At 34.9% G+C, this 23,358-nt stretch overlaps 1 protein-coding gene across 1 annotated transcript in view; it reads left to right on the plus strand.

The window, feature by feature from the left end:
- NBEA (neurobeachin) overlaps positions 1–23,358 on the plus strand; it is a 456,143-nt gene that overhangs the window by 175,987 nt on the left and 256,798 nt on the right. Inside the window, exons 31-33 of the mRNA XM_066313167.1 lie at positions 8,899–9,053; positions 13,055–13,181; positions 13,848–13,975. Of these exons, the coding sequence (XP_066169264.1) occupies positions 8,899–9,053; positions 13,055–13,181; positions 13,848–13,975 (410 nt within the window). The remainder of the gene's footprint in view (positions 1–8,898; positions 9,054–13,054; positions 13,182–13,847; positions 13,976–23,358) is intronic.

Here is a 23,358-nt window from a genome sequence, read left to right on the forward strand (position 1 = left end):
TGGTTCCACTCCATTCTGCATTATTGAATGATGCCCACTGTTCAAGCAAGTATTCCTCTGTGCAGATTTTTCATATTGCCAGAGTACTTTCTTGACCACTGTGACCATCTTTGGAGGCAAATATGGATGGTGATGGTGTCACTTTTTCAAATTACAAAGGTGGAGCAGATTCAGATCCTGACCCTGTAACTTTTCATGGGGGATGAAACAAGGGTTAGATGGAAAAAACCTTGCATAGTATATTGGAGTAATAACTGAACAAATTTAAGTATTAATTGAGAAAGCAGCATGAATTTTACCTAGTGGTGATTTCTGAAAATCTTATTTCCTGTAGTATCCCAATAACTTTGGATAATTGAAAAACTGAAAAAAAATTACAGCAGGATTGTCTTTCCCTACTTGCTCATGTAAATGAAATTGCGTTTACTAATATAAAAGAATGTTAAATATGATAAACCAATTTGGGGTTTTTTTTTAAAGCTAAAATTGTGCCTTGTAAACCATATTTCTATAGGATCCTGTGTTGCTGTAGTTTATGCAGCTTTTGGTACTTCATTGAGCAATGTGGCTCTTGGTCATCTTTATTGTCCCTGGAGAGAACCATGAGCAATGGAGTGTATTGTTTTGTCAGGTTCTATTTGTTTCAGGTTTTATAAAATAAGCACAGTGATTCCATATTTATAAGCAAATCTAGGTTAGAGAAACGTATTTTTCGCATTAATCTGAAGGTATTCTTATTCCTTGTGAGGCTAGATATTTTTTTTTTTCTTTTTTTTTTTTTTTTTCTTTTTGCGTATGGGTGTCTGAATGCCTAGCAAAAGACCAGTTGAGGTAATGTTCTTGGTAATGTTCTTTAATTATGATTACAGATGAAGCTAAGTACCATGTAAAGTAAATTCCTGTAAATAGAATTGAAATTGAGAAATATATTTTAGCATTTACTACAATGTGTTTTGCTCTGCATGTTCTTTTCATTGTACATTGCTAACGTGTCCATAAGAGTAGTTTTGTAACAGGCTACTGCGCATTCTCCCGTGGAATTTGCTCAGTTTTAAATGAAACATAAAAGCAGAAAAAGTGCCCAGCATGTTTTATCAACTGGGAGCTGTGTGTAGCTAATGTATGCAGCAGTTCAAGTGCTATCAAATGTAAATGATGAGGTGATATTGATGAAAGGAGGGGATTGAGGTCTCGGGGGGCGCTGATGACGGATTGAACAGAAGCGGCCTTGCGCCGCACGTAACTCAAGTCTGTCGTCTTCACCACTCAAAGCCGTAATGGGAGGTGGCAGTCTGAAATGAGTTGCCACGGCAAAGAGTATTATTTTTGAAATGCTTTCACACAAATCACTAGGCCCTGCATACAACTTAGTTTCATGCTTTAATGTCATCAGGAGGCACAAATTGGTGTGTCTAATTGTTTGCCACCTGCCAGCAAAATGAGCTGCCAGGCAGCCAGACGGGTTTGATTGTCTGTCAGCTCTTCAATAGATTGAGAGTGACAACATCAAAAATTTCACTTCAAACTCTGAAGCTTTGAGCAGCTTTTCAGAGACCTCTTCCCCACAAGTGCTTCTGGACAACTGCATTTTTCAATTAGTTTTCAATATATTGCTGCCTTCTGCCTCATCTGTCTTAAGGTAGCTGTAATTACATTATGAGCTATATAAACAGATTTCTGGGACACAGGAGCCTGAGTGCTCAAAGTTATGACATGTCTTTTAACGTCAGACTGAATTTCTTGAAAATGGCATCCAGGTTGACATTTTTAGAAGCAAATACAAAGGGTTATTTCACCTAGATTTGTGACTAATGGAGCATAACTCACCAATAATTCCTTTTTGCCTTCTCATCTTTTGTCTGACAAAATTCAGTCCCTCTTATTGATTTTTAGGGTTTGGGGATTTCTTGTTTCTTTTTTGTTGGTCAATTGGTCCCACTAGATGCAACCTAGATCATTATAATTTTTGAATTTGTGTGTGATTCTATTCAGTATTGCATTTTGAAGCTTACACTTGTTCCTCTATTTTTTTCTAGTAGAGATTTTTTGGATGGCTGCTATTATTTAAATTGAGATTGCTTGTAGTTTTGTTTCTCATGTATTATTTTTTCAAACTGAGGTAGTTTAGGTACATTTTCTGTTCTTAGAATTATTTCAATGGGAAGAATGCTTGCATAAGCAGAAAATCTTGAGTTCCTAGAAATTAAAATATCAGTTATTTTTGTTGCTATTAAAGATGTGATTCCCTTTTAATCCATTGTAATTTCATAAATTGGAAGATTATGAGTTTGCTTAGTTTACATACTCGGTGAAGTCTTTAGGAACATGTTTGAGGATATTTTGGAGAACGCATCTTTGAAGGATTTTAGTTTTCATTTTTGCAGGTTGTTGGGTTGGTCTTTTTGGGTTTTTTTTTTCCTTCCCCTGATGGAAGGACCCGGGGGCCAGTTTTAAAGGTGCTGGAAAAGGTAGACAACTTATGAGATCCAGTCAGGTCTCATATGTTTCCTGCCCATTACTATAGAGAAAAATGATCTTCAAAAAAATGTTTAAATTTATGTAGATATACTATATTTAGAAAGATTACTCAGAGCATCTATGTGTTTTGCTAGAATACAGCTGTGTGGTGTTCTTTTTTTCTTTTTTTCCTTTTTTTGTTTTTGTTTTTTTTTTGTTATGGTAACTGATAGAATGAGAAAAGACAGGAACTGTGAGAAGATGCACTGAAGGTTCAGAGAGGTTCAATGTCTATCTGTTATATGATTTCTCACCTTTGCAAGATCATTGGTATGCAGTGGTCTACTAAGTCATTTAAATGGGAGGCCATATTCCTGTTGGCATTATTAGATTCTCCAAATGATGTTTGCTGAAAAATAGATTAGATTTTTCTGAAATCTTATTAAAAAAGAGTCATGGGTAAATACATTTGAGTCTTCTCCCAACAAAAATGGTTACTTTTTAAAGTTAATTACAAATAATTGAAAAAAAATAAAGTACCTTTCCCATGAATCAAGAATGGATCAGGTACAAGCATTGTCAGTTCTTAGGTGCTGCATTCCCCATCACTTTGTATGTCACAGTAGTGTGTGAACATATGAATGAAAAACCTAATCAGGAGTGTGGGAATTAAAGGACTCATCTGGTTCCAGTTCACACAAGGTAATTTTCATTATCTTTGTGCAGTGGAGACTGGTCCAAAGAAAATGCTTGACAGCTTCTCTAGAATATATTTTTCTAAGGTAGCAGTAAAAATACACTCCAGAGACTGAGGAATGGTTTCAGATCCTGTTAGAGAAGAGGGCTGAAGTTGCATTGTCTGTATTCCTAGAGAGTGCTTTAGTCACTCATTTAGTAAATGTAATAAAAGACAAAGGGGAAGTTCATTGCTACCTCAGCTGTTTACTTAGGAAAAAAAAATCATCCTAAATCATGCTAAATTTATGATTAGGTTCCAGTCAACCAAAATTTGGTATATTAACCCTCAATTTATTTTCATCAAGCTTTAATCATATTCCCCTTGTCTATCGTTTAGCAATCTATATGCAGGTAGCTCTTTCCAAACACGTTTTGTCACCTGTGTAATGTGAGTCTTTTCATATTCACATAGATGGAACTGTGGGTATATCTGGCCTGAAGTTGCTAAGGATAAACCAGCATCTCCCTACTCTCTAATATAATTCACTGGCTGTTATAGATGAAAATTGTACTGCATTTTTTCTTGCTGTTGTTCCCTATCGGCCTTCTTTTACAACTTTAATTGCAGCTTTTTAGGCTTACTTTTTTATTTTTTTCCGACATATATACAGGATTAGGTTCCTCACCCATACTCATTTATACCTCATATTGTATCTTTGGGGTTTTTTTCTATATTTGATGATGTTCCTGACACTGAATACATCAAATGTTCACTTAGATTCTATTCACTTTTTTCACACTTACTAAACTTCCAATATTTCCCATTTCTCTGTTTAGCCAAGACCATCAATCTTTCTTGAAAATTAGCTTTTTTATCTTTTAAAGTTTTCCATGTTTCTTTTCAGTATTTTAGATAATTTTGATGCTTCAAATATTTTATCCTGGTTGCAAAGGACATAATTTCTTTGTGAATAATTACTTAATCTTCTGCTTGATCCAAGAGTGAGGATCAATGATCTTCATGTTTTTGTCCTAAAACCACACCTGAGATGATTTGCTTTCTTCTAGTTAGAGACAAGCAACTTTTTTTTAGTAGTATAGGATCATTTCATGTACTTTAAGATTTGGATGTTTTGGTGCATGTATGGTATCAAATGATTGAAAGAATCCATAATGCATGTATATTTAGCACTAATATTTCATTTGCATAAGTTCCAACAATTATATCCTTCTGTGAGTCTTCCATATCTCTTCTACAACTCATCTGTATACTTCACAATTTTTTATCCCTTTTGTTTCTCCATGGCTGTTTACTCTGAGTTAAACCTTTCCTCCTTGGTATCAGATGTATCTTATCTTAATGTAGTCAGCCTAATAGAAGGTTATTTAAAGTAGGATTCAGAATGTGGTGTTAGTACATAGTAACATTTTCAGGTCAGAGTCTGGGAGGTGAAATTGGAAAGAACAGGGCATAAACATCAGAAAAAAAGTCTCATAAAAGACTAGATATGTACAGAGATATGGCCAATAGAAATAACTCTCAGAGAAGAAATATTAAGCTTTTTTGGGGGGGAAATTAAGTTATCTAGCTATTGGAACAAGGTAGCGTGTAGTATGGCAGACAAATTGCCACCCACTTTCTAATGTGATTTTTTTTATGAAACCTCTGAACTTGCTGTTTGACACAGAGCAATTCTATGAAAAACTTGCCTGAAGTCTGTGCTGCTTTTTGAAGAATGCTTGAAAAATCCTCATGTTTTCTGCTGCTGTGGGTGAGGAGAGGAGGAGCAAGAATATTAATTCAGCCTTAAGAGGTTTCACATATCCCACAAGAGAGTAAAGTGATTCTACTTTAATTGCAGCTGCTCAGATAGGTTGCTCAAGACATCCAGTATTGAAGGCTTGTCTCTGACCTTTATGTTGACCAGAGTGATTAAGTTGGAAAGCCTTTAAATTTTAAAATGGCAAAGAGATACAAATGTGAATCACGGAGAAAAAGAAAATATAGAGCTGCATAATCTGATTTGTCTGTCGCCAGCACTGTGTAGCTAAATATTTAAGTAAAGTCAATTTGAGAAAGTGGTAGGGTTTTTTTAATTTCCATTTTCTCTTTTTGCATTTCAATGCATTAATGGTATTATTTTCTATCTAGTTATTTCATGCAAATTTCTAAACCCCAGAAGAATCCTGTAGCTATTTACTGAGGTTATTTAATGAACCAGCAATGCATAAGTAGTATGTGGGTAGAATCAACAACGCTCACCTTAAGCATGATATGAATTACGATGACTTCAGGCTCATGTTTAAAACTGGTAAAGGACACTCAGAGTAAAGGAACAGTGATTAGGAGCCACAGGTATAATTAGAATTATAAACTACACAACAAACACGGAAATAGGATCAGTTGCTGCAGACAATTACTACTAAGTTTTTGCTGACTAAATCAGTGGAAATCATTTGAGACTATGGTGATGTGATTCAGAAAACTGTGGGACAGTTTGGAACATTTAGGGAGTCCAAAATGTTTTAAAAAACAAGGCCTAAAATGAAATACAGAATTGCATATAACCTTTTCTTCTGGTCTGTAGATTTCTGCTCCTTCATGAAAGAAAAACCTGAATGCCTGACATGTAAGGCATATATCACAATAAATTCATTCCTCAAATCATATTATGCTCAGACTTTCAGAAGTCTGATTTATTTTACTTGCTTTGTTTCATTGTATATGCTATTGGAGTAGTTAGATTGGTTAAAAGAAGACTTTCTTTACTTGGACGGCAGTCATTCTCTTTCACATTTCTTCTTCTGCCGTCCCTCTTACTGTTATGCACATTTTTGACCATTCTGTTGTATTGTATATACAGTTTTTCTGTCTGCTTCATCCTAGATGTCATTCTGCATTTGCTCACGGTATTTTGTTTTATCAGTAGGAATGAGACATTCTGACAAGGTCACCATGTATGACATGTCAGAAAGCTGCATTTTCTTTCAGTCTGGGATGATGTCATCTCACTGATTTTCCCTATTCTTATGGTAGAGCGGTTTTCTCTTGATATTTCTTGATAATTTATTATTTAATAGCACCTGACCTATCCTAATGTGATGATTTAGACATACAAAAGAATGCCATCCATGTGTCAAGCTTTGTATCTGTGGGATTTGGAAAGATTGTCCTTCCTGTAGAAGCTGTATTTCGGTCCTAAACTACACTCATTAGGGGTCCCTACCAAATGAAACTGATCATAATGCATCTGGGAAATAAAGCTGACATATGTAGTCTTTGCTATGGAAAGTTAGGTGATCTTTTGGACACTCTGAAAGACCACTGAACTGTTTAAATATGAGGAGGAAGACCTTGAAGTTAGCTTCATCTTTAGAAAAGTAGCAGGAAAATAGGATATACTTTGACAGTGAAGGTATTGCAGATTTAGCAGATTTATGTGAGGGGATAATTGTTTTTCTTAAAATAAAATACATGTCTTACACTGTCTCACATTTGGAAACACTGGAATGTCTGCCTGAGGAGACTGTTCAGCAGTCAGGCATTCTTCCTGCTTCATCCACATAAGAGGTCCAGAATCTGCTCCAATGGCATGGAGAGCATGGGATGACAGCTGTCAGGTCTTCCTCACATTCTTCATATGTTGGCCACTCTTTCCAGGTTTTGGATATGCCTCTTTTACCTTTACAGACCTGCCAACAGCCTTTCTGTCCTTCCCAAGCTCTTTGAGTCATCACTCCTCACAGTTTTTGTCTGCAAGCTCATCTTGTGAAGCTACACATTTGCCTGTGGTATGGGTGACCTGATAATCCATGTGCAATTAGAATAGGCCAGTCTAAGATGCCTTTTCCTCCTGTGTCTTTCCTTCTTGTGCTCCAGCATAAAATATTCCCATTCATTCTTCATTCACCCTTTCTATTGCAATTCTCTCCAAAGATAGAGGGTAATGACAGTAGTTTCCTTTTGAAATTAATATAATTGGGAAATATTTCCACTTAAGAAACTAGCCCTAATTTCTTCTCATGTTTTTATGACACTACAAGGACTTTGCTTTTGATTACTTTTTCAGTATTATAACTCAAATTCAAATATTTGGTTGAGGTGTTAATTGAAATAGAGATCTTTGTGTAGATTGGGGCTAACTTTAGAAAATGCCATGGTATTATGGATCAGATTAATCTAACCCCTGTAGACCCAGCTTTGTTCAGCTATAGCTGTTGCTGTGTAAACACTTCATATGAGCAGTGATTGTAAGATTATTAACTACAGAAAAAAGCAATTATTTTAGGTCGCTTATCTTAATCAATACCTATGGTGTTGTTCAAACTCATCTCCTCCTAATGTACAAAAATCGACATGCCTAGACTTACCTCTCCAACGGTATGTGCTTTGGGGTAGGGGTAAACTGTTGTTCAGAGCACAGACATCAACTGCCAGCCCTCTAAAGAGAGTGAGGAAAAATGCTTATGAATTATTTTATACACTGACACCACCAGTCTTTAAAATCCAGGGAGACAGAAGATTTAGACACATAGGAAGAAAGTACATTACCATAAAACATGGTACCACAGTCTATGATTAATTATATGCCATCATATTTACACAAAAGTGTAGCAAAACAGTTACTGAAGGAAGTTCTTGGGCAAAATGTGGCCTCTTCACTCTAAATAATTGCCTTTACTTGCTCTTTTTTTTTAAATCACAATGATTAATTTTGAAGAACAGTGTATCTGCTTAAACAGAAAATGTACACAATGATGAAAACATATTTTAAATATTATACAAATATGATTTGTTTCAGGTTTGTTTTTCACTCAAGTTTGCCACTGAAACAGACTTTTAAGGAGAAGGAGGTTTTATAGGTAAACAGCAATATTAAAAATAAAAATGTAAATATAATTCCTTCCACTATGAGGGCATCCCAGTGTTGAACAAATATTGTCTCCAAAGAGCAAGTCTTTTGATCTTCATATCTAGGAAACCCCTAAGTGTGATTTCAAATTAGGTTAAAAAGTGTTTGTTTGAGTGCAGCGTTGTCTGCTTATATTTGATATTTTGTTGGATTTTTTGTATGAAAGCCCTGTTCTCTTCTTAAAAGCATAAAATTTTCAAGACTGCTTTTTAAACCTCAGCAATATCAATACCATGAAAACAAGTACTTATTGTGTTGAATTTTTGCTGTTCAATGTACATTGTGTGCTATTGATTTAGATTAAGATGAAACAAGGCTGAACCTAAAATTTTTTCTTAGTCATCTCTGTGAAAGACTGATATGTTCAGGGTACTGAGGAGTAACCTACTGTATTCAAATGTCCAGATGAAAGGCAAAAAATTTGTTGTTTTAGGTGACTTCATTAGGGACAACAAATGCACAGTCTTTGTGACTGCATGCATACAGACTCCTAGTCTGCTGGCATAATTTCTTACAGCTAGCCTTATCTTTGCAAATCTAGAACACATTGCAGTGTTATACTGTTGCTAGCAGTGTTCTCAACAGATTGAGATGGTGGAGTCTTTCCATTTTTTTGGGTGTTGGAAGACAAATTAGGTTCTTCAGAGTCACATGAAGCTGCAGAATAAGGATAGGAGTATGGTTTTAGGGCCTGTTAAAAGTTTTACCCCATTTCAGGAAGGTTAAGAAATTTTACAATTTTATTATTCCTCAGCCATGGCATCATACAACAGGCTAAGCCAATCACAATCAAAAACTCTTCCTGGCTCTGCTGTGCAATTTTAGTAATCTGATGTTTCTGTTTCCACAGGAGTGTGGTTGTACCAGTGAAGAAGCCCCCTCCAGGTAGTCTGGCTGTTACCACCGTTGGAGCTGCCACAGCTGGGAGTGGACTGCCACCGGGTAGTACACCTAATATATTTGCTGCAACAGGAGCTACACCAAAAAGTATGATTAATACAACAGGTATTGTCCTTAAATATTCTTGTGACCCTCATTTTGTCTTTGTTTTTTGTTTTGTTACCTTTAGTGGTGTTTGTTTTTTAATCATCGTCGTGTTGCTGTTTTGGAAGTCCCAAAATAAAACCTGGAAAGATAAAACCTCGGTTTTTGTTAGAGACAGTGTTTTCTCTTGGTATATATTTTTTAGTCTTTGTTAGTGCTCATTGGACTTGCATAGCCTTAAGTGAGTTAATAGATAGCCTCCATATTGTTTTATAAATGTAGTTTAGAATTGAAATGAGTTAACTTTTCTAGTGCTCTGCAGTAGGTGATGTTTATGTGATACATACCAATTTATCCTGCCTTATATATCAAAGAAAGTAGTGACAAGTAGCTACTTAATAAACATATTTTAGATTGTAGAGGGTGAATATTTTGGACAATTACTATTTGTCAGTGAAAATTATGCTCTTTTTAGAAGGTTTTTTTAGTAAGAGACTACTTAATTTAACGGAATTCATGTCTTATTAGTAGTTATTTTTTTGTGATCTATAGAAAGAGGACTAGACCCTCTTTTAAAATTATTTTTATAGTAGTAATGGGATTCTCTATCATGAAGGAGCCTGTTGACAGTGGAGACTAGTTTCCATTGAGAAATGAATCCTTACTGAGAGCAACTGATATTTAACTTAAACTCCTTTGAAATATCTGTCTTTTTTCTTTCTAAAAAAGCAAAAGCACTTGAGAGAAGTGCTCTCTCTTCAAGGATATCACAACTTCAGTCAAGGGTTGAGAACGTGAAAATCTCTCTGGGACTGCAGCAAACAGAGGGGGATGCTTTTGGCCTCCTTCTGCTTTATGGAGTAATATGAACTCATTGTTTTTTCTTTCCTTTTGCAGAATACCTTTAATACCTGGTAATAAAACTTTGATTTTTCTAAGGATAAAAAAATAAAATAAGATCTTAAAATGTAATTTTCCTGAGGCAGATGGGAGGAATGAATACTCTGAATAATGTTATTGCTTCTCTGAACAGTTCCACTTGTGTAGACACTTCTGTTAATCTTGAATGGATTTCCTTTTAGGTATTCTTATGTTGTTCAAAAAATATCCTGCACTGGAAACCTTGTTTTCCAAATGATACTTAATAGTAGCAAGCTTTTCAGTCTTCTTGCTGATTAAATATCTGAACTGTTTTGGCTGGAATATAGTAGCTCTATTTTGTAAGTAATTGCATTTTAAAATCAGTCATTTCCTCAATAATGTTCTTAGTAGAGGGCAGTATTGCAGAAGCCATAGTACATTCACTGAGGATTAAAGGCTCCTTTTTTGACAGATCTTACGGTTTGGTTTTTTTTTTTATAAAATCATTTTTGATCCTAATCTTTGGATTAGCTTGATTAAATGAAAAATACTGATTGAATGGAATTTTGGCAAGGATGAGGTTTAATTAGAACTATATATGTACTGAATTCTATAGCAAAGCATTTTAGGAAGATTTGAATTTTTGAAGATATAAGTTTTATATTAACATTTTAGAAATGCTAAACATATTAATGACAGTTTAAAAAAATGTAGTATCCCATGGAAAAATATTTAAATAAATATTAGATTAAAATGTTTATTTTGCCATTTTTAATTAAGCTACGCCTATGGTAGTCGAAACAGTGACTGATGTATATCGTTTTTTGAGACATGTAGACTATCTAAAAACTTTCTGGTTTTTATACTTTCATTCTATAAAACATCTATGTTATTAATTACTTTAGTGTATAGAATTTAATTGAAAAGCACATTTTTTTTATATTTTATTTTGCTATGATAAAAAGGAAACAGAATGCAATTTTTTAGCAACACTAGATGTCCCCCCAAACCTATTTACAGTTGTTTTTACAGTATGTCACAGATACTCTAGAAATACAGTTATAGCCATGTGATGGGTAGCACAATCTGTAAGGTGTATTCGGTGCTGGATTTATGTGAAAAGTGGTTTTTTTCAGTTATTCATGGGTTACAGTCAGTGTTTACATTCCATCTGCCATCGCTGTCACAATCAATGTCATGTCATGACTTAATGAGATGTGTGCTACTGATGTCCTTTAGTTCTGTGAATGCATCTTTGGGGACATAGGTTTCCTTCCTTTATCTTTTTATGCAAGAACCTGGCTTTATGGTTTCTTAGACTGAATTTCTGTAATTCATATCCTGATTCTTACTTCTATGTTAATCCAATAGTTTTAGGTCTGTTTGATCTTCTGGAAGCCTAACTGGTTGAACAACTTAGCAACTGCATTTTAAAACAACTTTAATGAAGATAATTCCATTTTGGAAGGAAAAAGGAATAAACAATAAAAAATGTATTCCCTATGTATATAAGAATAAAAATAAGTGAATAAATACATGAAAGCACACACAGAGCCATATATATGTACACACATACACATGTAAAGACCTAATCTTTTTAGGATATCCTATTTTTAGTTAAGTTGCTGTGATTACTAGGTTGGGAGAGATAGCCTACCTAATATTTTTGAGTTTCTCAGTGTGTTTGGGTACATTTCAAATTTATATTTAATCCAAGTCACAACACGCAGTGTAAGCCACAATCCCTTTCCCAATCCATTACTAAAAAACTGCCTAAATCAGCTCCTAATCTAAATCCCGAACCTCACCAGCTACTTTAGTGTCAGCAAGCCCAGCAATCCTGCTTGCATTTTGATAGCATTTTGAATTTAAATGTTTTTAAATTATCTGGTCGTAGTTCTAATCTTTACCTTCTTTTGTCAGTAAAAAATATCTAAAGACAAATTTAAAAAAAAAATATTGCTGCCAGAGTATTTGTCACGTTTACTGGCATTTAACCTCTACTCCACTGCTGACTGGCTGCTTAAGCAGTTAAGAAACCATATATGCTTTGTAGATCTCTGCAGGAAACTGAAAAACAATATATACTCATGTAATGCAAAGGACAGTGGTGTATCAACTGCTAAAACTGACCAGGAACAGGGAGTTAACAAAAATCATTTTTGAAAACCGTTGGAATAATGTCATTGATCTCTAAACTGGGGTTCTTCACCCTTCATTGCTTACTTGGATAAATCTTGTTGCCTGTCAGCCTCTTCTCTGGTAGCATTGCAATCCCTCAGGCTTTGAACTCCAAGTACAAGACTGTTTGTAGCTACCTCTCTTGCAGTGATGTGTTGCAGAAGGACTGTGCAGAACAGGGGCAGCATTTATCACAGCACTCTCACTGTTCATGGCCTCTCTGAGCCTTTACTGGTTTGCTTCAGAGAAGCTGAACTCACAGCACCGTTTCAGCAAACATGATAGATTGGCATTTAGAGTCTAAGTTTAGCCCTTAGCTCTGACCCAGATCACTTAAAGTATAAATGTATGCTCTGTGTGCATCTTTTTTTCTGGGCAGCTGTTCACAACCCATTGAAATGATACCCTCCTTACTTTTAAGATCTTACAATTCTCATTGACTCAAGGAAGGAAACAGAAAAATTGTAATTAGAGAACAATAATACTCCTCAGACACCGATTTCCCCCACTGCTTCCTGAAGTGATGTATGTTTTCTATCTTCCCTGTCATTTTTTAATTTCTATTTTAGTTTCTGCTTGTAGTAGCAGCTGAGAATGCTCAGTGTGCATATATAAACATATTTTAAGAAATATTTAAAATTTTATTCTCCATTCAATCTTACCTTAAGTACACCTTTATTTTGGAAAGATCTTGCTTTACAGTATAATATAAAATTATTTTCATCTTTGAAATATAATTTGAGAATATTGGAATTCAGGTAAAAATTTATTTTGCCTGATTTTCAATAGATTTCAAGCTTATTATTTTTATACCAGCAAAGTCAAGGTACTAATTTTTTGATAACCACATGGAAGGGTTTTCACTGTTTTAAAATACATAACATTATTTCCATAGTTAGAAGTAGATTAATAATACAAGGACTATTTTAAAAGTTTTGTCTCTTAAGTCTGAATTAAGGTTTGTGTTTTTTGGGGAACAGGTGCAGTAGACTCAGGATCTTCTTCTTCCTCTTCGTCATCCAGCTTTGTAAATGGTGCTACCAGCAAAAATCTGCCAGCTGTCCAAACTGTTGCTCCAATGCCAGAGGATTCAGCTGAAAACATGAGGTACACATGTTCTATCTTTTAATATTAATTATAATTTCTCTTCCCAAATTAGTGTAAAAAAATATGACTCACTACTGTGATGGTAATACTGTTATTAGTTATACATGTGCTAGAATGTATATACTTTTTGGGTACCAAGGATGTGTGTACTAAAAGAACACTTCATTGAAAAGTCTGAGTTTTTCAACTGCAGGGTCTAACTTTTTTAAACCATGCCAGACACTAAAACTTCATTAAAATAATTTTTCAGCTGGCTGGTTTATTTTGTTTTTTCAGTAATGATAGTACATATTGGAAAGTAAGCAGTTTGATAATGGAGCACATGGAAGTGCAAGGAGACACTCAACCTCTCCTGAGTGAACAAAGGCTTGTGTTAAACTGGAGAGCAGAAAGCCAGACCTGTATCTGAAAATGATGATAAGAATTTTACTTGTTCTGGAGTACTCTGCAAATACTGTGGAATTTATGAGGCTGACACACTGCTGACTCTGGCATGACATTTCCATTTACTTAAAGCCATATAAAACCTGTAGAGTTTAATCAAATTATGATCATCCTCTTTTCTAAAGAAGCTTACAGAAACTTTTAAAAGCAGGCGTGATTTGACATCCTTTAACTTCTGTTGTGAAATGTTCTTACAATCATGGTCTCTTGGTTTTTTCACAGTATCACTGCAAAGCTTGAAAGAGCTTTAGAAAAGGTCGCTCCTCTCTTGCGAGAAATTTTTGTTGATTTTGCCCCTTTCCTATCTCGAACGTTATTGGGTAGCCATGGACAAGAGCTGTTGATTGAAGGTACTGTTCTGTTATGAGGTTATATTATTTTACTTATTTTTCATTTGATACAGACAATTTTTTATTTTCACTAAACTTTATATAACTATTCTAGATAAATGAACTAATCAGTTGTTAATACATTGTGATTTCACTTCCTTGCATTTAATTTCATTTAAAATTAAAAATTATAGTTTTGTACCCCTTTTTTCCCCTGAGATGCTGTGTAGTGACACATCCTGTCAAAAAACACTCTCTATAGTTTGCCTTTCTTTCCTCAGAATAATTCAATGCTTCAAGCCTGACTTTGAGAAACTAGTGAAAATACAATTAAATACAATTAAAAAGTGTAAACTACTCCCACAGAAAAAAAGTTAAAAAGAAGACCATGCTCCAGCATTATTGATGCCCGTATCTGTATTTGGTAGGGCTGGTTTTTTTCAGGCAAATCAGTTGGATTCACACGAGGGGGAATAAAAACTGATAAATTTTAAAGAAAAGTATCCTTGACCACTTTCAAAGATTTTTATGGGGTTTATGTGCTGTCTTTACTATTTCATAGTTAGAAAATTTGTCTCATAAATGAGGCAGGAAGTAATGCAGAATGTGCAAATATGGCAAGCTCATGAGGAAACTAATGAATCAATGCTAGCGCAGATAAATAAGTGAAGGGGGAATTTGCATGAGCATGCACTGCTCCCAGGTCATGTACTCAGAGGAATATATTCAGCCAAGTAAACCTTTTCCTTCCAGGATTGTTCTGACACACAGCATTGCTGTTCATTGAGAGGAAAAAGTCTCATTCTGACAAGGCTTCTAGTGTGTAAAGATCTACACAGGAAAAAATACAGCTTTGTGTTCAAGTTTCAAACCCTCTTCTATTATACATGTGTTTTCCCTAAATATTAGTGTGCAGTTTTTCTATTGTAATTTCATGATTACATCTTAGTGCTGGCTCTTGTTTCTAGAAATGTTTGCATCTTGGAATGGAAGTTTTCTAGAACCTTTTCTTCTTTCATCTTCTTATTTTTTAATAATATTATTGTTTAATAAAGTATGTTCCACTTCTCACTTAATGACACCTAAATTAATGGTCTGAGGTTCACATTGAGATGACTGTAAGATAATTTATGGATTACATTCTTAACTCTCTTATTTCAATATAGTTGTAAAATTTGTAGCAGTATTATCCTTTTCCATTTGGCAATTGATTAATTGCACTATAGGTTTTATAAAATATGACTAAAATTGTCTTGGTTTTACCTGAGTTCTTTTACTGATTAAACCAATTCTTCATTGATGTTGTTCTGATTCTGTCTTTTTGTCACATCCATAGCATAAATAAAGCTATAACAGTTCCCAGGATATGACAAAGACTGAAACACTAGAGGTCACAGGAATCTCACAACTATACAGCAGTATTTAATCCGCTTATCCAGAGAGCAGCATGTTTTGTTGGATTGTTTGTGGCTTGTAGCATGTTTCTGATAACTGCTTGGAGTGTCATTCCATATTTTGCCCCATCTATGACTTAGCCACCCAATTCAGAATCAGAAAACATTGTTCACAACCCAAACACTGAGTTCCAAAACAAGTAATGTCCTTTCCATCATTTTTCTTTAATGTTATGTGTAACCTTCTCTTCAATCACTCTCGTTCTTGATTTCTAAAAACTAGTCCTTACTTCCCAAGATATTTAAATAGCAATCCGGGTAGTAAAAAAATCCAAGCACATCACAGAATTTTACACTGTGGGACTTGAATTTTTCTTTGCCACCTCTAAAATACTTGGAGTTTTTTTCTTCTTAACTGAGGATTCAGAGTTACTTTTACGGTCGTGTACTTCTGATATTTTCTTTCATAATTTCTTCTATGAGACCCTTTTTCTCAACTAAACTCTATTCTTGACTAGTTAAGTTGCCTTTGAAAAAGAATTCCAAATTCTCTCTTATTCTGATACCTGATTGACTTTGAGAAATTTCCTCTCATTCCTTACTGAAATGGTAGTATTGAAGTATTTGAAAGTGCTCTCCAGGTAATGCCTCAAAGAAGAGGAATTTAGTAATGTTATTCAGGATATGAGAGTGTATAGGATTCCTGTGGGACCTTGATAATTGAAATTTGATTTTTTTATTTAGTGGCAACTAGTAATTAACTTGACAGTTTTATATGCAATGGTTTATTTTGTTACTTTATATGTTAAGGCTTTAGTTATAAGAATCAAAACAAGCAAATAAACTTTCCTTAATTAAGCCTTAAGGCACTTGTCTGTTTTTGAAATTGGTCACCATAAAAATACTTGTTGCATTCTGTGAAGCATAGAATATATGTATTGAATATACTTTCCAGCCTGACATAATAATCCTTTCCCTTTTTTGCCGTTTTTCAATATTTCTTTATGATATGAAGTTTTTCTCCCATCACATTTTACTAAAATTGGAATACTGCCAGACATCCTTGATGCCATGTGCTTTTTCCTAGGCTCTTTCTAGTGCTCTTGTGTGTGTGTGTAAGAAATGCTAAATCATTTTCAGATTTGGGAAGAGTGTACAGTCTTGCAGCTGACTGCATAGTGAAGAGCAAAAATAAAAGGAAGTAGAAAACAAGATTAATTTTAAAACTTTTAAAGGAAGTTAATAATTCTAATTTTCCAGAATATCTGATGATTTATGATTGCTGTTGTCAATATATTTTTGGAAATATGTATACAACTTAGTCATCATTTCACCTTTTTTGCAGCAGTTCAGCTGCCTCAAACCTTTGGTGAAAAATCTTGAAGTCATATAGTTTTACATCACACTTTATCATCATTCTCTCCCATGGAAGACTGGCTGATCTATTGTTTGAGTAAATTATACTTAATGTCTTAGTGCCTTCTTAACTCTTGATTGCAGTTGAAATGAAGAAGGTGCAATGATCTTGTCGGTCTAGATGAAAACCTTAGGCCACTAATACTTGAAATGGTTAATTTTTCTTGTTTTGGTAAATTTCCAAATGTGACTGGTAACAGAGGAACCCTATCAGGTAGTAATTTGACATTGCAGAACATATTTATTGATAATATTCCTCATCTATTTACTCTTCTAAAATTACTAAGTTCCTAATAACTGAAATAGTTATATTGCTCCTTTTTATAAAACAAATTCTTCAAAGGTATCTTACACTCACCTGAATGGCAAATGTTTCATCAACTTCTCAGAATATTTTATAAGTAGAAAATATTGTCAGTGATGGGTTAAAAGGGACCTTTTTGCATTTGAATACAAATAGCTTCAAACAGAGTATTCCAGAACCAGCCCAACACTGCTATGGTTCCTCAGCTGAGGTTCTTCCAATGCCTCAGAGAACAGAAGTTGCAAAGGTTAAAATCATCCTCACAGAATCTAATTGGAAACAAACATGCAATATGTGTAGGTCACATATTTGAGCTTGGCAGAGCTCATTGTGGAGTTCCATTTAACACTTGCACAGATATGTTTTCGCTAACTAGTTTCCATATGGTCTGCAAATTCCCTCCATGTAAAGTGCATGACAACATTCTAGCTTTTAGGTGAAAATGTTACAGGCAAGTGTAATCTGATCTGTAGCTGAAAGAAAAGCTATATCCTCTTTTTGTCAAGCACAGATGGGTAAAAGTATTTCCACTACAGCTATTCTCGGAGCGTCTGGAACTGTAAGAATAGGTCCACGATTGATGCAGTCACATAGAATGCTTTCCCTTCTCTTGAGTGAGGTACCAAGGAAACTTCATTGATGCTTTTACTTTGCAGTATCATTAGCTGGGTCAGTCAGGTAGCCCTTCTCCAAAGGCTCTTGGATGGATTCCTTGCTGTACACTTGATATGTTTCTGATACAGACACAATTAAAGTCAGATGACAGAGAGAATATTTTTGTGCTGATAGGAGCAGGATCTGTTTCTCCTCATTAACTCACCACATGGCCCTATGAAAATATTCAGTAGAGGTGGTGATGGACTAGCTTTGTATTGTGCTTGACAGGGGATTTCTTGAAACAATTGAAAAATTGCCCAAAACATTCCTTTGGAAACAACAGATAGAACTTGGGTGCTAAATGACACTACTCTAAAAGCACCCCAAGACCTCAAGTGTGGCATCACCGTGGCATCTACCAATACTGGCACAATTAGCTTCTGATTTTCTTGAAGAATGCTGATTTTTGTACTAGGAAAAGCAGGACAACCCTTTTCCTTTAGATATACCCTGGTAATCCAAAAATCCCTTTTACTTTCTGGAGAAAATTTACTTTTTTGCAGCTTACAATGCTCCTTGTGTTTCTCTTAGAAGCTTTTCAGAGCCTTTGTATTACTGTGTTCAGGAGCACAGATGCTCTAAAGTAGAAAAATACATGTTCTTGCAGAACTTTTTTTTCCTGTACATATTATTTTTTTCCTGTACATATTACTATACTCTCATTCTTTTATCTCACTCTGCCACATTCAAAACATTTTAGTTTGTATGTCCAAGCATGCTTTCTTCCAACTAACTAAAAATATGGTAATTGCCCTACTGGTCTGTAGCGCAGCTTGTAGTCAACATTTTGAACAAAATAAATTAATTAATTTTAATATTAGCAAGTAAGAGGGGAAAGGAATAATTAAAATAAATAATTTTATTATTTTAAAATTTCTATTTACTTGAATTGACAACATATAAATAAAACCTTAAGCTATTCATGGTGCTGAAATTTCAATATCCAATTTTTCATCCCATTTTGCTATTTTTATTAACAGTCTTTTTTATAGTTTTCAATTGTTCCTGGCAAAGCAAGGTGCTTAGGTGAAGATACACAAAATGAAACACAAAGGCATTTCATTGGAAAGATATGTCGAATCATTTTGTGGACTAACTAAAACTCAAGAAAAAGCCAGGTTTCAACATAGCCAGATGCTGAGTCCAGCTTCTAGGAGCAAAGAGCAGAGACTTAGATCCATCCTAAGGATCCTAGAAGATGAGGGACAAAGTCATGCAAAGAATGGAACGATTGCCAAAATAATTGGGATGATTGGCTCCCTTAGCTCATTGCTGAGGCAACAAAGACTTGTCCAGTGCCTTGAAGGAATAGATGAGGAGGTGATTTAATTTCTGTGATTTCATTTCCATTTAAATTTGGTTTAACTCCCATTATCTGTAGTCAGCACTTCAAGAATAATGCACGCACTGCAGAGGTATGAAGTCCAGTGTAATGAGCTTGATATGTTCAATATATAAAAAAAATCAAAAGAAGTTACATACTACAGGATGCCTTAGCCTTTCCGTCAACAGGGTGCCTAATGGGGGTAAATATGATTGGAAAATTTTAATAGAGCTTACCTTCAATTATTGCAGTTGATGTTACTCATAGTCATTATGACTATTTTAAAAATTCTTTCTAAATATATTCTTCAATCCAGTTTCTCAGGAGAAAAGATGTCATGTATTTGCTGGATGTTTTTGGAGCTTCTTTGTGACTTTTGAGTGTGTGAATACCATTTTATCTCCTGCCACACTGTCGCTGTTAACAACACGAAGGGACAAAGCAGGAAGCAGGAGGTCAATCAGGAAAAGCTCTCTACTTTATTTTTCTGACTCCGTATATATACAGTTTTACAAACAGTCCAAGATTGGCTACACAGGTAGCCACTTCTTTGACCTCGTTGGTGAACATCACCATCAATCATCTTTTTCCTCCCAGGGGAGAAGAACGGAAACAAATTTAAAAATATGCATAGTTTACTTGAAGCTGCGTGAAAACAAAATGCAAACAGTGAAAAGTAGGCAAACTCAAAGCAACACCACACCATGGAAGGAATGATAGTCTGTGTTAACTTTAATTTGCTTTAGCATTATCATGACTGCATTTGTTCACATGGTGATAGACAGGTGTACTTCAATATCAGCTAGCCACCTGCAGAAATCAGAAAAAAACAATGGTTTTTCCCTTGTTCTGCAGCTGACTGCATCTTAACTGTAGATGCAGTCAAGAATATATCATTTTCCCTTGAGGCATCAAAGATGGTCAGTGCTTACTTATGTTGTTTTATGAAATAAGCCTTTCCTCTGTTTTTTTTTATATGTGTGTATATATATAAATTGATTTCAGTCTTTTATATAAAAAGTTCTTTAATCATTACCTTGAAGCTCACTTTATTATGAGACATTTTCTCTGTATAATGAATTTGTCTTTTTGGGAAGCCTCATGTAAGGCTCCTGCCAGCTATAGTTTGGTCTCAGATTTCAGAGGGCTCTTGCAATTTTATGACTGCATAGCTATGGATGTACTTTAATCTGAATTTTTTGAGAGCATGAAACTTATGTGATTGTACTGGATAAGGAGGACCAGCTTTTTAGTCCCTTGATGACTTTTCAATGTGTTAACCAGTTTCAGCCAGTTTAACAGAGGTTGCTTAAAACATGTTATTTTTACACAGTATTCCCAAATATAAACATCTGTTTCAAAAAAATACACCCTATCTTGGGTTAGGATGTGTTTTTTACTCACCTTCAATATTTTCTATGCACTATTATTTGAGGTATGCCATCATTGTTTAGTAAAGGAATGGAAAACTGAATAGTAACTCAAAACAATCACACCTGATTAATTTGTAATATACTGTGTAATATACTGTGTTGGTACAATACTGTGGGTATTGCTGCATAAGAAGCACAAAAGCAATTGATAAAGCAGGACTGTGGGTGCAGTAGGAACTCAGCTTTATTAAACATTGGGGAATCCATGTTAGAAATCAAGGTGATTGTGAAACTTTCTGCAGACAGGTCAGGCCACTGTCATTTGCAATAGCTGTCCCACTGGACATGATCACTCTGTTCAGAAAGAATGGGGAATCTTACGGATTACTTGGTTTGCACTGGGTCAGGAACTCTGAATTGATTTTCAAGGCTAAGTTCATAATGTACTTATTTGCTGTGCCATATCCCACCCCTTCCTTTCCTTGTGCTCTAAGTGTCCAAATGTACCTTCTCTGTCTAGGAAGATGCTGCATGTTTAGCACTGTGCAGTTAAATCCAGTGAGTTTCCTAACCCAATCCTCTGTAAGGCAGTTTCCGTGAATTTGTGGTGGTAGGATTCCTATTCACAGATTCCATTATATCTTCACAATAAAGGCTTGCAAAAAAGATCCCAGAAAAATTGCACTACTGTCTAAAATTAGATAATTGTCTAGATAATGGTGTTGTAATAATAATTTATAGACAGTGCTTTTTTTCAGTGAGTTAAAGTTTGGGTTTTTCTTTTTTACTTTAAAAATTTCTGCAGGTAATTTGCAAGGTTGGGTTTTTACCATGAAGAAAACTATTTTGTAACAGGGCATGAAATACTCCAATATATATAACTTAAAATACTACTGCTGATTGAAAACCTGATTGCACACATTGAAATCCATTCATAAGCAGGAAAAAGAGAAAGTTCATGAATTTCAAATGGACATGCTACTTATGGACATGTCAGAAATTTGTTTTCAGAAATTCTCTGTCTATGATTATATAAATTTATATTCAAATATGCCTATTTATTTACACCTACTCCAGAGAGTCAAGGTTCAAAGCTTTGCAGCTTCCAAAGTTTTTTTTAAAGTAGTCTACTAGTGACAAGACAGATGCCACTTCAGACAACTAAAGAACAGGTGCCACAAAAGAGGTCTCATCTACCCACATTGAAGTCTTCAAACTATAATGACCCCAACACAAGTTACAGAACATGTTTCTTTCACATAATATTCCTTTCTGACATCTTTAAAGGGATGCCATTACAAACACCAGAAAGAGAATACACATTCATTCAATTTTAATTTAACTCTTGATTTACTGAAGTTCCTGTGTGCAGAAGTATGTTCTGAACAGATGTTTAACATGGCAGGAAACATTATAGATCAGAGATCCAGATAGCAACTAGGAAATGCATAGCATCTGGCACCTTTTTGAAAGTAAACCTGCCAATAATTAATTACACATATGAGCCACTCTATCCCTGTCTAATGAGTTGGACACTTACTAAGATGTATTAGACTATGGAACAGAGGTTAACTGCTCATGCCCTCTCCTCTGTCTCTGACTTGTGTGGTCCCAGTGTAACTTAAGAGTAGAAATGGTTGTTGGCACTCAGATTTTATGTCACTGATTATATTATCATTATTATATTGATTAATAATCAAGATGTCTTTACAATCCAAGATGTAAACAGTTCCCATTAGACAGAAATTAAGGTTCTTTTGCTTTGACAGTGGAGAAAAAAAAGACTGAAATTGTGAGACTAATTGTAAAGTTTAGTTATGAGAGTGCAGTATTAAACACTATTAAAAATTAATAATAAATACATGCCTTCAGGAAAGAAAAAGCTGGTAGCAGTGTAAAGTAGTCAGGTGTGTTGGAAAGAAGCTCTGAACGTTATCCTTGAAAATATAGAAGCCACTGGATGTTTGAAGTTACTAAATTTCTGTTGAAAGTGCTGTTACAACACTCTTATTATTAGGAAATGAAGAGTACCAACCACTGTTCTTCTAAAGTGCATAAGGAAATGCACAAAATACAGGAGCCTTTAAGGAGTAGGAAAAGGCATTAGTTGTTTGTGATCCCCAGCAATAGTAACCACTTTCTCATAAATTTCTTTTTCAAGCTAGTAGCTTGTATTCCAGTTGCAAGCCAAAAGGCCTAGAAAGGACTGGTCATTTTGCCTTAGAACTCTAGAAGAATACCCTCCCTGAGGTTCTTCTCACTGTTACCCTCCTTGATAGTTCATCTTTTTTTCTAATCCAGTTTCTGTCTTCTTGCTTTAACTTTGAGCTTTACTGGAAAATATTTTTTAGTGACTTTTCCTACTAACCTACTACCAAAAAAAAAAAAATTAATAAAGGTAGCAAGAGAGCTATTTAAAGTTATTATTTCAAGGTAATTATTTTTTGAAGATTCTGGAGAAAGTTCTTAATATGTGCAAGCACTGCTGTAACACAGCCTGTAGGTGGACTCATCATATCAGGTATACAGCAGTCTGAAAGGTAACACTGGACTAAGTTGTACAATATTTTTTTTTTTTTAGAACAGCTACCTTTTCCCCCCTTATTATTTTCTTCACTACTGTCCAGGTCCAAAGAAAAACGAGGTGGTATGCCAAAATGGTATTCAGTATCTACAGGATGTTCATGCTGTGACTGAAGCTCTCCACAGGCAGAGGTTCTCTGGTTCTTATTCCACTTAATTCATCATTCAGAGCTCAGCAGGGGACTCTGCCTGATTTTGGACTTGAAACAGTTAGGCTGGTATTTGCCCCAGCCCTTGTCCTCTGAAGGCTTAAAAATGGAATCAATCTACTTTATTACACCGGCAGTGTTTTCCAGAGAACTACCTAACTCTGATAATCTATAGGGTGCAAATAACATCTCTGTATCAGATAT

Source organism: Sylvia atricapilla, chromosome 2 (assembly GCF_009819655.1).
Source record: "Sylvia atricapilla isolate bSylAtr1 chromosome 2, bSylAtr1.pri, whole genome shotgun sequence".
Classification (NCBI taxonomy): Eukaryota; Metazoa; Chordata; class Aves; order Passeriformes; family Sylviidae; genus Sylvia; species Sylvia atricapilla.